General features: G+C 46.5%; 1 protein-coding gene across 1 annotated transcript; it reads right to left on the bottom strand.

Moving 5' to 3' along the window:
- Positions 1–2,453: 2,453 nt before the first annotated feature.
- LOC120919113 (bMERB domain-containing protein 1-like) lies at positions 2,454–18,434 on the bottom strand. The gene is made up of 6 exons (XM_040331130.1): positions 18,179–18,434; positions 12,064–12,184; positions 5,581–5,654; positions 4,726–4,840; positions 3,698–3,771; positions 2,454–2,600 (listed from the first exon to the last, which is right to left on the bottom strand). The coding sequence occupies exons 1-6, from the start codon at positions 18,261–18,263 to the stop codon at positions 2,476–2,478; spliced, it is 594 nt and encodes a 197-aa protein (XP_040187064.1). The 5' UTR covers positions 18,264–18,434; the 3' UTR covers positions 2,454–2,475.
- Between the last annotated feature and the right edge of the window lie 5,140 nt (positions 18,435–23,574).

Here is a 23,574-nt window from a genome sequence, read left to right as displayed (position 1 = left end):
CGTAATTTACGTTCACGTCGAAACCAATACGTTGTTGCGCCATACTTGGGAGCAATGCACACTGGGAAATGTACACGGACGGCGCATGCGTCGTTCGTAAAAAAACGTCAATCACGTCAGGTCATAACACATTAGCATAAAACACGCCCCCCCTTCCACATTTGAATTACGCGTGCTTTCGCCGGCCCCATTTACGCTACGCTGCCGCAACTTACGGAGCAAGTGCTTTGTGAATACTGCACTTGCTCCTGTAAGTTGTGGCGGCGTAGCGTAAATACGATACGCTGCGCCGCCGTAACTTTAAGCGCAGCTACCTGAATCTAGCCCACTGCCTTCATTTTGGGATTGCATACTCCCTGCTGTACTCCTGTCACATCCACTGTGTCTGTATCCATGTCTATAGGCTGCCGGCACACAGCTCAGGGCAAAACACGCATGTCCCATGTATGTAGCACAGGATCCCCAGACACACAGTAGGGGTCCCCCCATGCACACAATATGGGTCCCCCCAGACACACAGTAGGGTCCCCCCATGCACACAATATGGGTCCCCCCAGACACACAGTAGGGTCCCCCCATGCACACAATATGGGTCCCCCCAGACACACAGTAGGGTCCCCCCATGCACACAATATGGGTCCCCCCAGACACACAATATGGGTCCCCCCAGACACACAGTAGGGTTCCCCCCAGACACAGAGTATGGGTCCCCCCAGACACACAGTACGGGATCTCCCCAGACACACAGTAGTGGTTCCCCCCAGACACACAGTAGGGTTCCCCCCAGACACACAGTAGGGTTCCCCCCAGACACACAGTAGGGTTCCCCCAGACACACAGTAGGGTTCCCCCCAGACACACAGTAGGGTTCCCCCCAGACACACAGTAGGGTTCCCCCCAGACACACAGTAGGGTTCCCCCCATTCACACAGTAGGGTTCCCCCCAGACACAGAGTATGGGTCCCCCCAGACACACAGTAGGGTTTCCCCAGACACACAATATGGGTCCCCCCAGACACACAGTAGGGTTCCCCCCAGACACACAGTAGGGTTCCCCCAGACACACAATATGGGTCCCCCCAGACACACAGTAGGGTTCCCCCCAGACACACAGTAGGGTCCCCCCAGACACACAATATGGGTCCCCCCAGACACACAGTAGTGGTTCCCCCCAGACACACAGTAGGGTTCCCCCCATTCACACAGTAGGGTTCCCCCAGACACACAGTAGTCGTTCCCCCCAGACACACAGTAGGGGTCTCCCAGACACACAGTAGGGGTCTCCCAGACACACAGTAGTGGTTCCCCCAGACACACAGTAGGGTTCCCCCAGAAACAGTAGTGTTCCCCCAGACACACAGTAGTGTTCCCCCAGACACACAGTAGGGGTCCCCCAGACACAGTAGGGTTCCCCCAGACACAGTAGGGTTCCCCCAGACACACAGTAGGGTTCCCCCAGAAACAGTAGTGTTCCCCCAGACACACAGTAGGGGTTCCCCCAGACACACAGTAGGGGTCCCCCAGACACAGTAGGGGTCCCCCAGACACACAGTAGGGTTCCCCCAGAAACAGTAGTGTTCCCCTAGACACACAGTAGGGGTCCCCCAGACACAGTAGTGTTCCCCCAGACACACAGTAGGGGTCCCCCAGACACAGTAGGGGTCCCCCAGACACAGTAGGGGTTCCCCCAGACACACAGTAGGGTTCCCCCAGAAACAGTAGTGTTCCCCTAGACACACAGTAGGGGTCCCCCAGACACAGTAGTGTTCCCCCAGACACAGTAGGGGTTCCCCCAGACACACAGTAGTGTTCCCCCACACATACAGTTGGGTTCCCCCCAGACACACAGTAGGGTTCCCCCACACATACAGTTGGGTTCCCCCAGACACACAGTAGGGGTTCCCCCGCCCATCTGAATGAGTTCTCAGCCATAACTCGCAGGGAGTCGCAGATCTGTGCTGGAATGGTGGTTGATATATTTTGGAGATCAGAGGTTCCCAACCCCCGTCCTCAGGAACCCCCAACAGGCCGTGTTTTCGGAATTTCTCACAAGCCAATGAGGGATTTCCAGCACCTGTGCAAGAGAAAGGAAAACCTGCAAACATGGTGTGCTGGGGTTCCTGAGGACGGGGTTGTTGGCGGTTCTGGAATGTGAAGTTCCCGTCAGTCACCCGCCCGGAACGCACTTTTCTTGCTGGTGGTGCGCAGGCAGCCCCATCTTTTTTTTCCAATTTGGTCATTTATTTATTTTTGCAGAATTTTGATGTGAAGACTTGAGAACGGCGTGCGAAGGGCGGAGCCCGGGACTGGCCAATCCCAGCAACACACAAATAAAAAGGCAAAAAACATCGGCCGCTGGCACCCGGGTGACCACCAACTGCTGCAGCCAATCAGAGGAAGGCTTTTGCCGTGCGTCCATTTCATAAGCTTTTTAGCGCAAGCAAAAAAAAAAAAAAAAAAAAACGCAGCGAGGCGTTACATGATGGAGCAGGTGAAGCCGCAGCATTCTTTCAGCAGCGTCAGTCCCGTCTTTGTGACGTGGGGGTTGGACGTTTGTTGCGCCCGAGAAGTGACAGTTGACGTCTTTTCCTTTCTGTGCACTAAAAAGAGAAAGAGAAAGAGAAAGGGAAATACTTCTAATGTGCTTCAAGAGTACCCGTCATCACATAGGATTTGTAATGTGAAAATGTACTGAGCCTTGAAAAAGTATTCATACCCCTCTATATACAGCGCCTTGAAAAAGTATTTATACCCCTCTATATACAGTGCCTTGATAAAGTATTCATACCCCTCTATATACAGCACCTGGAAAAAGTATTCATACCCCTCTATATACAGCGCCTTGAAAAAGTATTCATACCCCTCTATATATAGAGCCTTGAAAAAGTATTCATACCCCTCTATATACAGCGCCTTGAAAAAGTATTCATACCCTCTATATACAGCGCCTTGAAAAAGTATTCATACCCCTCTATATACAGCGCCTTGAAAAAGTATTTATACCCCTCTATATACAGTGCCTTGATAAAGTATTCATACCCCTCTATATACAGCACCTGGAAAAAGTATTCATACCCCTCTATATACAGCGCCTTGAAAAAGTATTCATACCCCTCTATATATAGAGCCTTGAAAAAGTATTCATACCCCTCTATATACAGCGCCTTGAAAAAGTATTCATACCCTCTATATACAGCGCCTTGAAAAAGTATTCATACCCCTCTATATACAGTGCCTTGAAAAAGTATTCATACCCCTTGAAATGTCCCCACATTTTCTCATGTTACAACCAAAAGCGTAAATGTATTTTATTGGGATTTTATGTCAGAGACACAAAGTGTCACATAATTGTGAAGTGGAAGGAAAATGATACAAATAAATATGTGAAAAGTGTGTGGGGGAGGGGCATTTGTATGGCGCCCCCGGAGTCAATACTTTGTAGAACCCCCTTTCTCTACAAGTCTTTTTGGGGGTGTCTCTACCAGCTTTGCACATCTAGAGAGGGACATTTCTGCCCATTCTTCTTCTCTGTAAAATATCTCAAGCTCTGTCAGATTGGAAAATCCGACAACAATTGTCTGATGGAGCGTGACCGGGTCACCAAGTGCCTGTAGGGGGCGCTATGACTGTTATTGCACCTTGGTAACAATCTTGCTCTTCACATTAAACAAAGTATCACAAGGTTTTCTGGGCTCACCTGCCCTCTTCAGGTAACTTTTGGAAAGTCGGCTCTGCAGAAAGTCCGCCATGTCCTTGTCCTCCTCCCGCTCCCTGAAAAGAGACAGAGACACAGCGTTACCCCCTCCTCTAACCATGAGAGCCAAGCAACGTACAGAGGAGATGGGAAGCTGTTATGTACACTCAGGAGCCGGGAAGCTGTTATGTACACTCAGGAGCCGGGAGATGGGAAGCTGTTATGTACACTCAGGAGCTGGGAGATGTGAAGCTGTTATGTACACTCAGGAGCCGGGAGATAGGAAGCTGGTATGTACACTCAGGAGCCGGGAGATAGGAAGCTGGTATGTACACTCAGGAGCCGGGAGATGGGAAGCTGTTATGTACACTCAGGAGCTGGGAGATGGGAAGCTGGTATGTACACTCAGGAGCCGGGAGATGGGAAGCTGTTATGTACACTCAGGAGCCGGGAGATGGGAAGCTGTTATGTACACTCAGGAGCCGGGAGATGTGAAGCCGTTATGTACACTCAGGAGCTGGGAGATGGGAAGCTGTTATGTACACTCAGGAGCCGGGAGATGGGAAGCTGTTATGTACACTCAGGAGCTGGGAGATGGGAAGCTGTTATGTACACTCAGGAGCCGGGAGATGGGAAGCTGTTATGTACACTCAGGAGCCGGGAGATGGGAAGCTGCTATGTACACTCAGGAGCCGGGAGATGGGAAGCTGTTATGTACACTCAGGAGCTGGGAGATGGGAAGCTGTTATGTACACTCAGGAGCTGGGAGATGGGAAGCTGTTATGTACACTCAGGAGCTGGGAGATAGAAAGCTGTTATGTACACTCAGGAGCTGGGAGATGGGAAGCTGTTATGTACACTCAGGAGCCGGGAGATGGGAAGCTGTTATGTACACTCATGTGGAGTTGTTGGCCCACCAGCACACGGTCTCATGATGGCGTCACGCTCCTCCACAGAATAACTGGAGGGGGTCCAGCAGCAGAAGATTGGGGGGGGGGGACCCCCATCCACCAATGAGAAGGATCACTTACCGTAACCTCTCAAATTCCACATCGTCTACCAAGAAATCCCGCGTCTCCACCAATTTGCTGATGCGCTGGAGTAGCTCCTCCTCCTTCTGATGGTCCTCCTGCGTCTTCTCCTTCTCTGGAAAAGGAAACTTCCTGTTACTCCATAGAGAAGAAACAGGGCGGGGACTGATGAAATCAGAGGCTTTCATTGGATGGAAATGTTGGCGCTCTTTAGATCTGTCACATCTGCCCAGCAATGATCCTGCCAGAAATCATGTGAGCTGATGACTTCATGTGCTCTCTGCTTCTGCTCTACTCCTATTGGTTACAGTGCTGAGTGGCAGGCGGGTGCTGGACGCTGAGCTATCTCTGTGAACTTCAGAACTACAGAACACCTCCCTGCTATAACAAAGAGCCCAGGTGCCCAATGCATGGCCCGCCAGCTCTCTGTGTGCAGCCCGCCCCATCCTGGGCTGGGTCTGCCATCTGATGTCCTGGGCTGGGTCTGCCACCTGCTGGCCGTTTTGCAAAGTGGAGGCGGGGTCGTTGGGTGCTAATAATCTCCACCCATAAGTAGAGGCAATGCTGACACAAGGTCATTTCCCTGGCTGGAATCCCCCCTCCCAGCACAAATCTTTGCCCCCCCCTGTCCCCAAGTCCCCCCAGCAGAAATGCCCCCCCCCCAAAAAAATCACCCCTTCTAGCACACATCTTCTATCCTTTAACATCCCCCCCTTTGCTGGAAATCCCCCTTTCAGCACAAATCTTTGCCCCCCAGTCCCCAAATCCCCCCAGCAGAAATGCCCCTTTTTTTATTAGGGGTGGGGTTTGCCACCGCGGGAATAAGGTTTACTCTGCCATCGCATTGGTTCTTACCTGGAATGGACACAAGTTTCTGCAGATCCTTCTTCATCGTCGTAATTTCTTCACACAGATGAAAATCGTCCATCCTGCACACACACAACGATTGGACAGTCAGAGAGGGGCGACTATCGGGGGACATTCATAAATTCTATCACACAGCAAGGCAATGCTAAACAGGAGCAGTGAGACAAATTATGGGACATTATGGGTGTACCAACATGGCCTCCGCCACCTTCCTACTGCTGGGTGTACCAACATGGCCTCCGCCAACTTCCTACTGCTGGGTGTACCAACATGGCCTCCGCCACCTTCCTACTGCTGGGTGTACCAACATGGCCTCCGCCAACTTCCTACTGCTGGGTGTACCAACATGGCCTCCGCCACCTTCCTATTGCTGGGTGTATCAACATGGCCTCCACCACCTTCCTACTGCTGGGTGTAACAACATGGCCTCCGCCACCTTCCTACTGCTGGGTGTACCAACATGGCCTCCGTCACCTTCCTACTGCTGGGTGTACCAACATGACCTCTGCCACCTTCCTACTGCTGGGTATACCAACATGGCCTCCGCCACCTTCCTACTGCTGGGTGTACCAACATGACCTCTGCCACCTTCCTACTGCTGGGTATACCAACATGGGCTTCGCCACCTTCCTACTGCTGGGTGTACCAACATGGCCTCCGCCAACTTCCTACTGCTGGGTGTACCAACATGGCCTCCGCCACCTTCCTACTGCTGGGTGTACCAACATGGCCTCCACCACCTTCCTACTGCTGGGTGTAACAACATGGCCTCCGCCACCTTCCTACTGCTGGGTGTACCAACATGGCCTCCGTCACCTTCCTACTGCTGGGTGTACCAACATGACCTCTGCCACCTTCCTACTGCTGGGTATACCAACATGGCCTCCGCCACCTTCCTACTGCTGGGTATACCAACATGGCCTCCGCCACCTTCCGACTGCTGGGTGTACCAACATGACCTCTGCCACCTTCCTACTGCTGGGTATACCAACATGGGCTTCGCCACCTTCCTACTGCTGGGTGTACCAACATGGCCTCCGCCACCTTCCTACTGCTGGGTGTCCCTTACATTGGTGATCAGTGGGAAGAATGTCCCTTACATTGGTGATCAGTGAGAAGAATGTCCCTTACATTGGTGATCAGTGAAAAGAATGTCCCTTACATTGGTGATCAGTGGGAAGAATGTCCCTTACATTGGTGATCAGTGAGAAGAATGTCCCTTACATTGGTGATCAGTGGGAAGAATGTCCCTTACATTGGTGATCAGTGGGAAGAATGTCCCTTACATTGGTGATCAGTGGGAAGAATGTCCCTTACATTGGTGATCAGTGAGAAGAATGCCCCTTACATTGGTGATCAGTGAGAAGAATGTCCCTTACATTGGTGATCAGTGAGAAGAATGTCCCTTACATTGGTGATCAGTGAGAAGAATGTCCCTTACATTGGTGATCAGTGGGAAGAATGTCCCTTACATTGGTGATCAGTGAGAAGAATGTCCCTTACATTGGTGATCAGTGGGAAGAATGTCCCTTACATTGGTGATCAGTGGGAAGAATGTCCCTTACATTGGTGATCAGTGAAAAGAATGTCCCTTACATTGGTGATCAGTGGGAAGAATGTCCCTTACATTGGTGATCAGTGAGAAGAATGTCCCTTACATTGGTGATCAGTGAGAAGAATGTTCCTTACATTGGTGATCAGTGAGAAGAATGTCCCTTACATTGGTGATCAGTGGGAAGAATGTCCCTTACATTGGTGATCAGTGAGAAGAATGTCCCTTACATTGGTGATCAGTGGGAAGAATGCCCCTTACATTGGTGATCAGTGAGAAGAATGTCCCTTACATTGGTGATCAGTGGGAAGAATGTCCCTTACATTGGTGATCAGTGAGAAGAATGTCCCTTACATTGGTGATCAGTGAGAAGAATGCCCCTTACATTGGTGATCAGTGAGAAGAATGTCCCTTACATTGGTGATCAGTGAGAAGAATGTCCCTTACATTGGTGATCAGTGGGAAGAATGTTCCTTACATTGGTGATCAGTGAGAAGAATGTTCCTTACATTGGTGATCAGTGAGAAGAATGTTCCTTACATTGGTGATCAGTGGGAAGAATGTCCCTTACATTGGTGATCAGTGGGAAGAATGTCCCTTACATTGGTGATCAGTGAGAAGAATGTCCCTTACATTGGTGATCAGTGAGAAGAATGTTCCTTACATTGGTGATCAGTGAGAAGAATGTCCCTTACATTGGTGATCAGTGAGAAGAATGTCCCTTACATTGGTGATCAGTGAGAAGAATGTCCCTTACATTGGTGATCAGTGAGAAGAATGTCCCTTACATTGGTGATCAGTGAGAAGAATGTCCCTTACATTGGTGATCAGTGGGAAGAATGTCCCTTACATTGGTGATCAGTGGGAAGAATGTCCCTTACATTGGTGATCAGTGAGAAGAATGTCCCTTACATTGGTGATCAGTGGGAAGAATGTCCCTTACATTGGTGATCAGTGAGAAGAATGTCCCTTACATTGGTGATCAGTGAGAAGAATGTCCCTTACATTGGTGATCAGTGGGAAGAATGTTCCTTACATTGGTGATCAGTGGGAAGAATGTCCCTTACATTGGTGATCAGTGAGAAGAATGTCCCTTACATTGGTGATCAGTGAGAAGAATGTCCCTTACATTGGTGATCAGTGGGAAGAATGTTCCTTACATTGGTGATCAGTGAGAAGAATGTCCCTTACATTGGTGATCAGTGGGAAGAATGTCCCTTACATTGGTGATCAGTGAGAAGAATGTCCCTTACATTGGTGATCAGTGAGAAGAATGTCCCTTACATTGGTGATCAGTGAGAAGAATGTTGCTTACATTGGTGATCAGTGAGAAGAATGTCCCTTACATTGGTGATCAGTGGGAAGAATGTCCCTTACATTGGTGATCAGTGAGAAGAATGTCCCTTACATTGGTGATCAGTGGGAAGAATGTTCCTTACATTGGTGATCAGTGGGAAGAATGTCCCTTACATTGGTGATCAGTGGGAAGAATGTCCCTTACATTGGTGATCAGTGAGAAGAATGTCCCTTACATTGGTGATCAGTGAGAAGAATGTCCCTTACATTGGTGATCAGTGAGAAGAATGTCCCTTACATTGGTGATCAGTGGGAAGAATGTCCCTTACATTGGTGATCAGTGAGAAGAATGTCCCTTACATTGGTGATCAGTGAGAAGAATGTCCCTTACATTGGTGGTCAGTGGGAAGAATGTCCCTTACATTGGTGATCAGTGAGAAGAATGTCCCTTACATTGGTGATCAGTGGGAAGAATGTCCCTTACATTGGTGATCAGTGAGAAGAATGTCCCTTACATTGGTGATCAGTGAGAAGAATGTTCCTTACATTGGTGATCAGTGAGAAGAATGTCCCTTACATTGGTGATCAGTGAGAAGAATGTTCCTTACATTGGTGATCAGTGAGAAGAATGTCCCTTACATTGGTGATCAGTGAGAAGAATGTCCCTTACATTGGTGATCAGTGGGAAGAATGTCCCTTACATTGGTGATCAGTGAGAAGAATGTTCCTTATATTGGTGATCAGTGAGAAGAATGTCCCTTACATTGGTGATCAGTGAGAAGAATGTTCCTTACATTGGTGATCAGTGAGAAGAATGTTCCTTACATTGGTGATCAGTCAGAAGAATGTTCCTTACATTGGTGATCAGTGGGAAGAATGTCCCTTACATTGGTGATCAGTGGGAAGAATGTCCCTTACATTGGTGATCAGTGAGAAGAATGTTCCTTACATTGGTGATCAGTGAGAAGAATGTTCCTTACATTGGTGATCAGTGAGAAGAATGTTCCTTACATTGGTGATCAGTGAGAAGAATGTTCCTTACATTGGTGATCAGTGAGAAGAATGTCCCTTACATTGGTGATCAGTGAGAAGAATGTTCCTTACATTGGTGATCAGTGAGAAGAATGTTCCTTACATTGGTGATCAGTCAGAAGAATGTTCCTTACATTGGTGATCAGTGGGAAGAATGTCCCTTACATTGGTGATCAGTGGGAAGAATGTCCCTTACATTGGTGATCAGTGAGAAGAATGTTCCTTACATTGGTGATCAGTGAGAAGAATGTCCCTTACATTGGTGATCAGTGAGAAGAATGTCCCTTACATTGGTGATCAGTGAGAAGAATGTCCCTTACATTGGTGATCAGTGGGAAGAATGTCCCTTACATTGGTGATCAGTGAGAAGAATATTCCTTACATTGGTGATCAGTGGGAAGAATGTCCCTTACATTGGTGATCAGTGAGAAGAATGTCCCTTACATTGGTGATCAGTGGGAAGAATGTCCCTTACATTGGTGATCAGTGAGAAGAATGTCCCTTACATTGGTGATCAGTGAGAAGAATGTTCCTTACATTGGTGATCAGTGAGAAGAATGTTCCTTACATTGGTGATCAGTGAGAAGAATGTCCCTTACATTGGTGATCAGTGGGAAGAATGTCCCTTACATTGGTGATCAGTGGGAAGAATGTCCCTTACATTGGTGATCAGTGAGAAGAATGTTCTTTACATTGGTGATCAGTGAGAAGAATGTTCCTTACATTGGTGATCAGTGAGAAGAATGTTCCTTACATTGGTGATCAGTGAGAAGAATGTCCCTTACATTGGTGATCAGTGAGAAGAATGTCCCTTACATTGGTGATCAGTGAGAAGAATGTCCCTTGCTGGTAATGTTACAGGGAGACTCAGAACAGAAAGTGTAACAATGTAACGGATAGAACGTATCGCAGATTTGTCGCCTGGAATGGAGATCTCATGACTCGCGGTTCTAGAAGGGGAGGAAGAAAGATCTGCAGGGTGACCCGCGGGACGTCAGCAGCGCCCCATCGCGCGTCGCCCTGACAAGTCTAGTTAGCGCGCGGCTAATGAGGCCGGACAGGTCCTCGTTGTCCTGCAACGCGTTGGTTGCTAGGCAACCTCCAGGGGCGAGCGGTGACTCATCTCTCTGTGACTCACACCTGCGCTCCTGCACTGCAGCGAGCCAACGGAAAAGACGCCGGATTAACCCCTTCCTCGCCAAACGCCGACACCCTCGCCAGCGCCAGATTTTAACTGCAAGAGCAAATAGCGCTCAAAAAAAATAAAAAAATCCCCAAAGTATTTATTTTATGTCCTGCGAATAAAGAACGCTCTATTCGGTCGCTTATCAGCAACAATAACCCGCCCATTGATAAAGGGAGCGATGGCGTTTAATTGCGATGATGCCGCATAACCAATGAACTGTTTTGCCTCCTTTCCTTGCAATTGGGCAACTAAAAGGCAAGTTGGCGACTTTTCAGGACCCGTCTTCCTTGCAATGACATCATTCCAATAAGGAGACCTGAAGGCACCAAGGCCCAGATTCTCAACCAAGATACGATGGCGTATCTCCAGATACGCCGTCGTATCTCTGCGTTGAGCCGTCGTATCTATGCGACTGTTTCTTAGAATCAGTTACGCATAGATATCCATTAGATCCGACAGGCGTAAGTCTCTTACGCCGTCGGATCTTAAGTGCAGTTTTTTTTGGACCGCTAGGTGGCGCTTTCGTCGAAATCCGCGTCGAGTTTGCAAATTAGCTAGATACGCGAATTCCCGATCGTACGCGCGGCCGACGCAGTAAAGTTACAACGTTTACATTAGGCTTTTCCTGGCGTAAAGTTGCCCCTGCTATATGAAGCGCAGCCAATGTTAAGTATGGCCGTCGTTCCCGCGTCAAAATTTTAAAACGTTACGTCGTTTGCGTAAGTCGTCTGTGAATGGGGGCTGGACGTCATTTACGTTCAGGTCGAAACCAATGACGTCCTTGCGGCGTCATTTGGAGCAATGCACACTGGGATATTTTACGGACGGCGCATGCGCAGTTCGTTCGGCGCGGGGACGCGCTTCATTTAAATGATACACACCCCCTACCCGCCGAATTTGAATTCCGCTGGGTGATTTGCGCTACGCTGCCGCAACTTACAGAGCAAGTGCTTTGTGAATACAGCACTTGCCCGTGTAAGTTGCGGAGGCGTAATGTAAATGAGATACGTTACGCCCGCACAATTTTGCGCGGCTGTACGAGAATCTGCCCCCAAGTGCGGTAATATGTCACACTGCCCGCTACTTATTGCCCGTCCTCAGGGCCGTCTTTAACACGGGGGCAAAAGGGGAAGCTGCCCCCGGCCCAGTCATTGTTGTGGGGCCCTAAGCAGCTGTCCCTTGAGCCCCCACTGCCCACAAATAGTTGATAAGTGGATTTGGAAGGGCCCAAGAAATGTTTGCCCCGGGTCCAAACCATAATAAAGACGGCCCTGCCTGTCCTGACAGTCCCTTCATCTGCTTTTCCCTCTGGATGTCCGGCACCATCTTTATTCAGGCATCATCCAGGGGTTTACATCCTCTTCCTGGAATCACTTATCACAGATCACCTCCAATTATTACTCACATGTATCTCAGCTCCGACTCTCTTCTCACCAGGATCTCTCGGATCCTTTCAATCTTGAACAGTTCATCTTCAATATCATCCACGGTGGTGGTAGAGTCGGCCATGGAGATGACATCATCACCTTAAAAAAAAAAGAAAAAGTGCGAGTTTCAAATCTAGAAGGGTTAAGTCACATGGGGCGCTTTCAACATGCGCCTCTCCAGCTGTTGTGGAACCACAAGTCCCAGGAGGCATTGCAAGGCCGACAGGTACAAGCAGGACTCCCAAAAGCTGGGGCATGCTGGGACTTGTAGTCCTGCAAAAGCTGGAGGGCCACGGGTTGCGCATCCGTGGATTACTGTGTCGCTGTACCGCGATATCATTTTCATCATCTGGATCAATAATATTTTATTGATTATATCTAAACAAGTCACGTGACATCAGAAAAGCAACAATGTATACTTTTGTATCTTTGCATTTATGTTTGCAAAATAATAATAAAAAAAATATAAAAATTTACCTTAAAAAAAGGCTTCTTGTTTTTCTGATTCTTTTTTTAGGTAAATTTGTATCCTTTTTTTATTATTATTATTTTGCAAACAGAAATATGTTTGCAAAATAATAATGAAAACATAGGTGTCCCCCTTAGATCAGAGTCCCCCCCCCCCTTACATAAGTCCCCACTTACATCAGAGTCCTTTATTACATAGGAGCCCCCTTAGATCAGAGTCCCCTCTTACATCAGAGTCCCCCCCTTACATCAGAGTCCCCTTTTACATCAGAGTCCCCCCCTTACATCAGAGTCCCCTTTTACATGACAGACCCCCCCCTTACATAAGTAAGTCCCCACTTACATCAGAGTCCTTTATTACATAGGAGCCCCCTTAGATCAGAGTCCCCTCTTACATCAGAGTCCCCTTTTACATAGGAGCCCTCCCCTTAGATCAAAGTACCCTCTTACATGACAGACCCCCCCCTTACATAAGTAAGTCCCCACTTACATCAGAGTCCTTTATTACATAGGTGTCCCCCTTAGATCAGAGTCCCCTCTTACATCAGAGTCCCCCCCCTTACATAAGTCCACACTTACATCAGGGTCCTTTATTACATAGGTGTCCCCCTTAGATCAGAGTCCCCTCTTACATCAGAGTCCCCTTTTACATAGGAGCCCTCCCCTTAGATCAAAGTACCCTCTTACATGACAGACCCCCCCCCTTAACCACTTAAGCCCCGGACCTTTAGGCAGCTAAAGGACCCGGCCAGGTTTTGCGATTCGGCACTGCGTCGCTTTAACTGACAATTGCGCGGTCGTGCGACGTGGCTCCCAAACAAAATTGGCGTCCTTTTTTTCCCCACAAATAGAGATTTCTTTTGGTGGTATTTGATCACCTCTGCGGTTTTTAGTTTTTGCGCTATAAACAAAAATAGAGCGACAGTTTTGAAAAAACCGCCTAGGTGTGAATGGAGCCTTAAACACAACTGAAAATGACACGGACCTATGAAATCCTCTATGAGATTTTAGTGATCGGCTTTTCATTGAGTGGAACAGAAAGTCAGCACACAGATCAGGTCGCTGTGCCCGACGACATCCACCCACCAGATGAGAATTTCTGCAGAGGGCGTCCCCTCATCTCTGCCACCAGACACTGCAGCACAGGGTTAAACCCCCCGACGGGGACGTGTGACAACTCCATTCATGAAACGGCCACCTGACCAGAGCCGAGGAGCCTTTTTATGAATGAAGGAAACTCACAGAGCCGCACAATACACACAACGCCAACCTCAATGTGCCTGGCGGGGGTGGGGAGAGGGGGGTGTCAACAGAGCGCATGGTGTTAAAAGCAAGGATGGAAGGAAGGAAGGAAATCATGGAAGGAAGGGAATGAAGGAAGAAAGGAAAAGAGAGGGTTAAAAGGATAAGAAAGAAAAAAAGGAAAGGAAAGGAAAAGAAGAAAAGAAAGACATTAAAGGAAGGGAAAGAAGGAAGAAAGGAAAAGAAAAAAGGAAGAAATTGAGGAAAGAAGGAAGAAAAGGGAAGGAACAAAATAAGAAATCGAGGAAAGAAGGAAAAAAGGGAAGGAAAGAAAAGAAAGAAGAAATCGAGGAGGGAAGGGAAATGAAAATAAAAAGGAAAGGAAAGGAAAAGAAAATCAAGGAAGGGAAAGAAGAAAAGAATGAAGGAAGCGAAAGAAGGAAGAACAAAATGAAAAGGGAAAAAAAGGGGAAGGGATAGGAAAGAAAAGAAGAAATCGAAGAAAGGAAGAAATTGAGGAAGGAAGAGAAAGAAGGAAGAAGGGAAAGGAAGAAATCAATGAAGGAAGGGAAAGAAGGAAAACGGTAGGGGAAAGGAAAAGAAAGGAAAGAAGAAATCGAAGAAGGAAGGAAACAAAGAAAATCATGGGAAGAAATGGAAAAAAGGAAGAAAGGAAAGGAAAATAAAAAGGAAAGGGAAAAGGAAAAGAAGAAATCAAGGAAGGAAAGGAAAGAAGGAAAAGGGAAAGGAAAGGAAAAGAAAGAAAAAAAAATCTAGAAGGGAAGGAAAGGAGGGAATCGAGGAAGGAAGGGAAAGAAAAAATAAAAGGAAAGAAGAAATCAAGGAAGCAAGACAAAGAAGAAGAAATTAATGAAGAAAGAAGAAATAAATGAAGGAAGGAAGGAAGGAAGGAAGGAAGGAAGAAAGGAAAGGAAAAGCGAAAAGAAATCGAAGAAGGAAGGAAAGGAAGAAATTGAGGAAGGAAGAGAAAGAAGGAAGAAAGGAAAGGAAGAAATCAAGGAAGGAAGGAAGGAAGGAAGGAAGGAAGGGACAGAAGGAAGAAAGGAAAAGAAAAGAAAGAAAAAATGGAAGAAGGGGGGAAAGGAAGAAAATCGGGGAAGGAATGGAAAAAAGGAAGAAAGGAAAATAAAAAGGAAAGAGAAAAAGGAAAGGAAAGAAGAAATCAAGGAAGGAAGGGGAAGAAGGAAAAAAAGGAAAAGGGAAAGGAAAGGAAAAGAAAGAAAAAAAATCGAGGAGGGAAGGAAAGGAAGAAATCGAGGAAGGAAGGGGAAAGAAGGAAGAAAAGGAAAGGAAAATAAAAAGGAAAGGAAAAAAGGGCAAAGGAAAGAAGAAATCAAGGAAGGAAGAGAAAGAAGAAGAAATTAATGAAAAAAGAAGAAATAAATGAAGGAAGGAAGAAAGGAAAGGAAAGGAAAAGCGAAAAAAAAGAAAAGAAATCGAGGAAGGAAGGAAAAGAAGGAAATGGGGAAGGAAGGGAGAGAAGGAAGAAAGGAAAGGAAAAAGGAAAAGGAAAGAAGAAATCAAGGAAGGAAGGGAAGGAAGAAAATGGGGAAGGGGAGGAATGGAAGGAGGAAATCAGGGAAGGAGGGGGAGGAAGGCAGAAATCATGTTGCGGTAAACTTCCTGGTTTAGTGACACAGATGTGCGCCCCCTGCTGACCTGTGCTGTGATTGGACACAGCATGAGTTTATCAGCCGGTTACTGCGAATTAATTTAATTGTAAACCTGCTGATTGGCTGTGGCCAATCACAGCACAGAGATCTGAGATTTGGTAAACACAAGACACAGATCTGGCTGGATTTCTCTGCTTTCAGTGTTTAGAAATGAAGGTGAGGAGACTCCAGACAGAGGATCAATGTGTAAAATCAGCACATCACATACACTTGTTAACCCCTTGATTGCACTCCTGATCACCCCGCCCGTGTCATTAGTACAGGGTCCAGTGTTATCACTGATCACTGTATTAGTGACGTCAGTGTCGGTTAGTGTCTCTCCCACCCAGTGTCAGCACCAGATTGTCCGCCACACTATCACAGTCACACTATAACCACCATTGTGCTTCATTTACATTACAGCTCCTAATCTTCAGTTGCACCAGATTGCCCGCCACACTAGAACCACCATTGTGCTTCATTCACATTACAGCTCCTAATCTTCAGTTGCACCAGATTGCCCGCCACACTATCACAGTCACACTAGAACCACCATTGTGCTTCATTCACATTACAGCTCCTAATCTTCAGTTGCATCGCTTAGCAGCTTCTGCGGTTCGAGGAGCTTCAACTTCCCTCTTGTTTTGATCGCTGGCCGTCAGAAGCTGGAAAACTTGGCAAAATTTTGATGCGTTCTGCGGTTTCCCGCGGCCGTAGTACATCACGGACAAGTGTATGTATGAATCCCGATCAGAACTATACAAGTGTCCTCAATAATACAGTGTCACCAAACGTAGGCCGGACCATCCCCCGATCACTGCCAGCACTTGCAACACAATACATTTTTGAAGAAATTTGATTTTATTAAATATGATTTAGAAAATAAAAAACTCAGAGGTGTTCAAATACCGCCAAAGCAAAGCTCTATTTGAGTTAAAAAAAAAAATTATATAAATTTAATTTGGGTACAGTTGTTGCATGACTGCGCAATGGCAATGTAACGCAGTGCTGAATAGCAAAACAACGGTCATGAGGTTAAATTTAGGAGAGAGAGAGAGAGAGAGAGAGAGAGAGAGAGAGAGAGAGAGAGAGAGAGATAGAGATAGAGATAGAGATAGAGATAGAGATAGAGATAGAGATAGAGATAGAGATAGAGATAGAGATAGAGATAGAGATAGAGATAGAGATAGAGATAGAGATAGAGATAGAGATAGAGATAGAGATAGAGATAGATAGAGAGAGAGATAGAGATAGAGATAGAGATAGAGATAGAGATAGAGATAGAGATAGAGATAGAGAGAGAGAGATATAGAGAGAGAGAGAGAGAGAGAGAGAATAATTGGTCACACTTTGGGGGAGTGTGAGCTTTTTATACAAAGTAGCAAAATTTACTTTTTCATTATCAATGGGCCTTGGTGATGGATAGAGATAAATAGATCGATCAAACAAACAATAGATAGATAGATAAATCGATCAAACAATAGATAGATAGATAAAACGATCTATCTATCTATCTATCATTTGATCTATCTATCGTTCGTTTGGTCTATCTATCTAAATAATAGATAGATAGATAGATAGAGTACAGAATTGATAACACCGGGAGTGTGATCTTTTTATATAAAGTAGCCAATATTTACTTTTTCATTATCTAGGGGCCTTGGTGATGGATAGAGATAGATAGATAAAATGATAGATAGATAAAACGATTGACCTATCCATCTCTATTGTTTGATCTATCTATCGTTTAATCGACCTATCTATCATTTGATCTATCTATCTATTGTTTGGTCTATCTATCCAACAATAGATAGATAAAATGATAGATAGATCGATCTATAGCTAGATAGATAGATAGAACATAATTGGTAACACGTTGAGGGAGTGAGATTTTTATAGAAAGTAGAAAAAATTTACCTTTTCATTATCAATGGGCCTTGGTGAGAGATAGCGATAGATAGATCAATCGTTTTATCTATCATTTGTTTGATCTATCTATCTATCTATCATTTTATCTACCTATCTCTATCTATCACCAAGGCCCATAGATAATGACAAAGTAAATATTGGCTACTTTGTATAAAAAGCTCACTACCAAGTGTTACCAATTATGTACTCCATCTATCATTTGATCTATCTATCTATTGTTTGGTCTATCTATCTAACGATAGATAGATAAAATGATAGATATATAGATCGATAGCTAGATAGATAGATTAAATGATAGATAGATAATCAGATAGATCAAACAATAAATAGATCAAATGATAGATAGATAGATAGATAGATAGATAGATAGATAGATAGATAGATAGATCAAATGATAGATAGATAGATAGATAGATAGATCAAATGATAGATAGATCGATAGATAAATAGATAACATAACTGGTAACACTCTGGGAGTGAGCTTTTTATACAAAGTAGCAGCAATGGACTTTTCCATTCTCTATGGGGCTCGGTGATCGATAGAACGATCGATGGATTCCCATGTATATACTGCACACACATCTCCAGAAACTTGTCTTAGTTTGAAGACGACCCAATAAATTTGATCCGATCGCGATCTAATCAATGGATATATTGGATCTAGTAGAAAGCAATCAATAGAAGTCTCACCCTGCGCTCTGTACTCCTGAAGGTATGAATGGGTGACAGCAAGCATGGGGCTTGAGGATGCCGGGAGTCCTCCACCCATGCAGGGACCTACCTGTAGCTTGCTCGGTGGGTTTCCACACGGTGGATTCCAGAGATCCGTACTGCTTTGACGCCCTGCGTTCCTTCTCCATCGTCATCGCCCCCCGGAAGGCTCTAGGTGTGTATGTGGAGCTCCCCCGGATGAGGCATTGGATGGAGGAGGGAGATGAATAAGTACATGGCACAGGGAGAGAGGGAATAAGAGGCAGACGTAGGAGGAGGGGGGGAGGCGGCTCTGACACTCGCCTGGAAGCTTACAAACCATTGGAGATTGATCAGTGGAGATGCAGAGGGATGCTGAGGAGGACCAGATGCTGGAGGAGGAGGAGGAGGAGGCGCGTGGGTGACCTCTAGTGTCCTCTCTAAGTAATTACTCACAGTCTGCACAGAGACAAGGAAGGTTTGTGGAGGGAGAAACCTTCCACTAGCCATTTACAGGGCTGTCTTAATGAGAGGGCACACCCGGGCACTGCCCAGGGGCCCTAGCTGCATGCTCTTTCTCCAAAGCAGCTGGTCCTTGAGTCCACGCTGCCCCGAAATTGGGGGCGCCATGATGGCACTGAGAGTGATGGATACACAGGGGGGGCCAGTCTGCCTCCTACCTACTTGATGTCTGTTTACCTGCACTGTCATCATTGTAGGGGCCCCAGAGCATTACTTTTCCCAGGGGCCCGTGATGCTATTAAGACGGCCCTGGCCATTCATATGATAATCTGATGGCGGTAGGCGATCGCGGAATGTTCTGACATTGGAGGGTCCTCAGTGATGCCCATCAGACACAACTGATCCTTCCAAGGTTTTTGTAAAAAGGTAAAACCCTTAACCACTTGCTTACGGGGCACTTTACCCCCCCTTCTGCCCAGGCCAAATTTCAGCTTTCAGCGCTGTCGCACTTTGAATGACAATTGCGCGGTCGTGCAGCACTGTACCCACATGAAATTTTTATCATTTTTTCCCGAAAAATAGAGCTTTTTTTTGGTGGTATCTGATCACCTCTGCGGTTTTTATTTTTTGTAAAAAAAAAAAATTAAAAGACCGATTTAAAAAAATATATACCGTATTTATCGGCCTATTGCGCGCCCCGGCATATAGTGCGCACCCCTGAACTTGAAGAAAAATTTCTGGAAAAAAAAAATACTTACAGTTTGGATGCCCCTCGTCGGTGTCTTGCCCGTCGTCCATCGCGTCCATCGGCGGCCTCGTCCGGTCCGGCGTCCTTCTGCGGCCATCGTGGTGTCGTCCCTGCTTGATCCCGCGCTGAGTTTGAACCACTGCACCGGCATATAACGAGCGCAGTACACTCGGGTATAGTCGGGCAGGCTCGGCTCCTCTCGCGTAAAGGACGTACAGGACGCGAACGCGAGAGGAGCTGAGCCTGCCCGACTATACCCGAGTGTACTGCGCTCGGTACACGCCGGCGCAGTGGATCAAACTCAGCGCGGGAAGCAGGTATCAGCATATATCGCGCACACACAATTTTGCCCTGACTTTCAGGGCAAAAAAGTGTGCGGTATACGCCGATAAATACCGGTATATATATATTTTTTTTTTTTTATATTTTGCAAACAGGTAATTTTTCTCTTTCATTGATGTACGCTGATGAGGCTGCACTGATGGGCACCGATAAGGCGGCACTGATAGGCAGCACTGGTGGGCCCTGAGATTTGACACTGAGAGATGGCACTGAATGGAATTGATAGGTGGCACTGGTGGGCCCTGAGAAGTGGCACTAATAGGTGGCAGTGATGGGCACTGATGGGTGGCAATAATGGGCACTGGTAGGTTACACTGATAGGAAGCATTACTAGGTGGCACCGATGAGGCACTGATTGGCACCACTGGTGGGCATTGATAGGTGGCACTTGTGAGCATTGATAGGTGGCACTGTGGGCACTGGCAGGTGGGCACAGATGAGGCAGAATTGCCTCTTCCTCTTCGGGACCGATGTCCCTTGCATACAAGCCGGTGATCAGCGTGAGGAGAAAAAATATAAAACAATTACCGATCCTTTGTTTACATCATGTGATCGGCTCTCATTGGCTGACAGCTGATCACATGGTAAGGGGCCGGGACCGGCCCCTTTCCATGTGATCAGCTGTCAGCCAATGACAGCCGATCACATGATGTAAACAAAGGAATAAGTTCAGTGCTCACAACCTTTCCTCATCACGAATATCCTCCAGACCCTTTATTAGCTCTGTTGTCCTTTTTTGTACTCTCTCCATTTCCAGCACATCCTTCCTGAGGACTGGTGCCCAGAACTGGACAGCACACTCCAGATGCGGCCGGACCAGAGTCTTGTAGAGTGTAAGATTGATCGTTTTATCTCTGGAGTTGATCCCCTGTTTGCCTTGTTAGCAGCAGCTTGGCATTGCTGAGCCCATCATCTACTGGGACCCCCAGGTCCTTTTCCATCTTACATCCCCCCAGAGGTTCCCCCCCCCCCCCAGTGTATAGATTGTATTTATATTTTTGCCACCCAAATGTATTATTTTAATTTTTTCTACATTAATAACTATATGCTGCTACATGACCCAAGGGGTTTTTACAATTCGGCACTGCGTCGCTTTAACAGACAATTGCGCAGTCGTGCGACGTGGCTCCCAAACAAAATTGGCGTCCTTTTTTCCCCACAAATGGAGCTTTCTTTTGGTGGTATTTGATCACCTTTGCGGTTTTTATTTTTTGCGCTATAAACAAAAATAGAGCCACAGTTTTGAAAAAAATGCAATATTTTTTACTTTTTGCTATAATAAATATCCCCCAAAAACATATATAAAAAAATGTTTTTTCCTCAGTTTAGGCCGATACGTATTCTTCTACCTATTTTTGGTAAAAAAAAAAAATCGCAATAAGCGTTTATCGATTGGTTTGCGCAAAATTTATAGCGTTTACAAAATAGAAGATAGTTTTATTGCATTTTTATAAAAAAAATTTTTTTACTACTAATGGCGGCGATCAGCGATTTTTTTTGTGACTGCGACATTATGGCGGACACTTCGGACAATTTTGACACATTTTTGGGACCATTGTCATTTTCACAGCTAAAAATGCATTTAAATTGCATTCTTTATTGTGAAAATGACAGTTGCAGTTTGGGAGTTAACCACAGGGGGCGCTGTAGGAGTTAGGGTTCACTTAGTGTGTGTTTACAACTGTAGGGGGGTGTGGCTGTAGGAATGACATCATCGATCGAGTCTCCCTATATAAGGGATCACTCGATCGATGCAGCGCCATAGTGAAGCACGGGGAAGCCGTGTTTACATACGTCTCTCCCCGTTCTTCAGCTCCGGGGAGCGATCGTGACGGAGCGGCTACAAACAAATAGCCACGCCGTCGTCCCGGATCGCTCCCCGAGGGGGAACCCGACCGCCGCATGTAGCGGGGTGGGGGTCCCGATCGGATCCCCGACCCACGTCTAGGCAGGGACGTACAAGTACGCCAATGTGCCTGTAAGTGCCATTCTGCCGACGTATATGTACATGCGGCGGTCGGGAAGTGGTTAACCACTTGCCGCCCGCCAATGACAGACTGACATCGGCAAAGTGGTTTCCATATCCTGAGTGGACGTCATATCACATGACAGCGGTGATCAGGGACACTGACTGGTAACAGTATGGTACAGTACAGGTTTTTTGTATTTTTTATACTGTGACCAGAGCAGTGTAGTGTTACCATAGCGACATTGTACTACTCTGGGGAGGTGGTCAGGATTTTATTTTTTTACACCATGATTGCTTATAACTGTCATGATCACTGTTATAAGCAAACTTTTTTTATTCCAGTGTGTGCTATTGTGAAAGCTGTGACAGTTACAGCCATCACATGGTACAGATGCGCTGTGATTGGTCACAATGATCACATGGTACAGACAGGGCCAATCACAGAGATCATCAAAATAGTACACAATGAATGGCTATACAGTGGAACCTCGGATTACGAGTATAAGCCGTTCCAGGAGAATGCTCGTAATCCAAAGTACTCGCATATCAAAGCGAGTTTCCCCATTGAAGTCAATGGAAATGAAAATAATTTGTTCCGCATTGACTTCAATGGCATGCAATATCGCATGTGGCGCCGGAGAGCCTTGGAAACAGCCAGAAAGGCCCGAGGACAGATCAGCGTTTTGTCCCGCGAATTGCGGCGACAAATCGCGGCGTTTTGTACCGCGATTTGCGGCGACAAAACGCCGCAATTGTGAATGCAGCTGTACCCCCTCTATGGAGATGGTTCACATCTCCTATGCCGAACGCCGAAAGCCACCTGAAAAAAAGGTCCGGGACTTGTTTTCAGGCGGCAGGCGTACAGCGTGGAGATGTGAACCATCTCCATAGAGGGCAATGTGAAATCATCCCTCCAGCGTCTCAGGGGCTGCTGCGGCGTCGCACTACAGGCGTATATACGCCTAGGTGTGAACAGAGCCTGAGGACGTTATATGACATCCACCCAGGATACCAGTACTCCTGCTCGGCCATTTTTCCACAATAGGCGGGGCTGGAAGTGATTACTCTCAGGACCGGAAGGACAGAAATATAGAACCTAGGGCAGGTAAATCAGCAACCCCATATATATTTTTAGCTGGTTCTTAAATTTGATTTAAAAATCACGACATAACACGTGTAATTAAAGAATATATTATCTCATTTGCATTCAAAGCCATTAAAGCAAATTATAAAGATTGTTCTAAAATTCAGAGTCTTTTTTTCATCAGCAGGACTCTAACAATATGGGCCCCTGGCCCTGGAGTGCCAACCTTCTGGAGTAAAAACTTTTCTCTTAGTTTTTTTGGAATTGCACTAGAGAGATTTTCTTCTCAACAAGTGGTCCATGCCTTTTCCTGGCATTTGCCATACTATACCAGCATGGGCGTCCACAGGTAGGGGCAAGGGGGGCAGAGCGCCCACCCCTGGTAATCAGGGATCAGCAAGGTGTCCGCCATAGGCGTGCTCATGGGTTGTACATGTCTGAAATCTGCACCCTGTATATAGCACATGCCTCAAATAAAGTCTGCCGCTTCCCCTTTAAAAATAAATACTTGCGAGTCGCGGCTAAGCCCTACCCTTTATGACATTGTCGAAAGGGGGGTGGAGCATGGGTGACCTTAAAAGTTCTGCGGATGCCTCATAGAACTTGTTCTGCAACCAATATTTCCTGTACTGGTATACATGGGCGTTGGCAGAACTTTTTTGGGGGGGGGGCATCATTTTAAGGTCACCCATGACCCGCCTCTTTTCAACAATATCATGAAGGGGAGGGTCTTAGCTGTGACCCGCAAGTATTTATTTTTAAAGGGGAAACGGCAGACTTTCTTTGAGGCATGTGCTATGTACAGGGTGCAGATTTCAGACATGTACAACCCATGCGCACGCCTATGGCGGACACCTTGCTGATCCCTGATTCCGGGGGGGG

This window comes from Rana temporaria, chromosome 12 (assembly GCF_905171775.1).
Source record: "Rana temporaria chromosome 12, aRanTem1.1, whole genome shotgun sequence".
NCBI classification, from domain to species: domain Eukaryota; kingdom Metazoa; phylum Chordata; class Amphibia; order Anura; family Ranidae; genus Rana; species Rana temporaria.
Note: the sequence above shows the minus strand (reverse complement) of the source record. Positions and strands in the feature narration are given on the sequence as shown.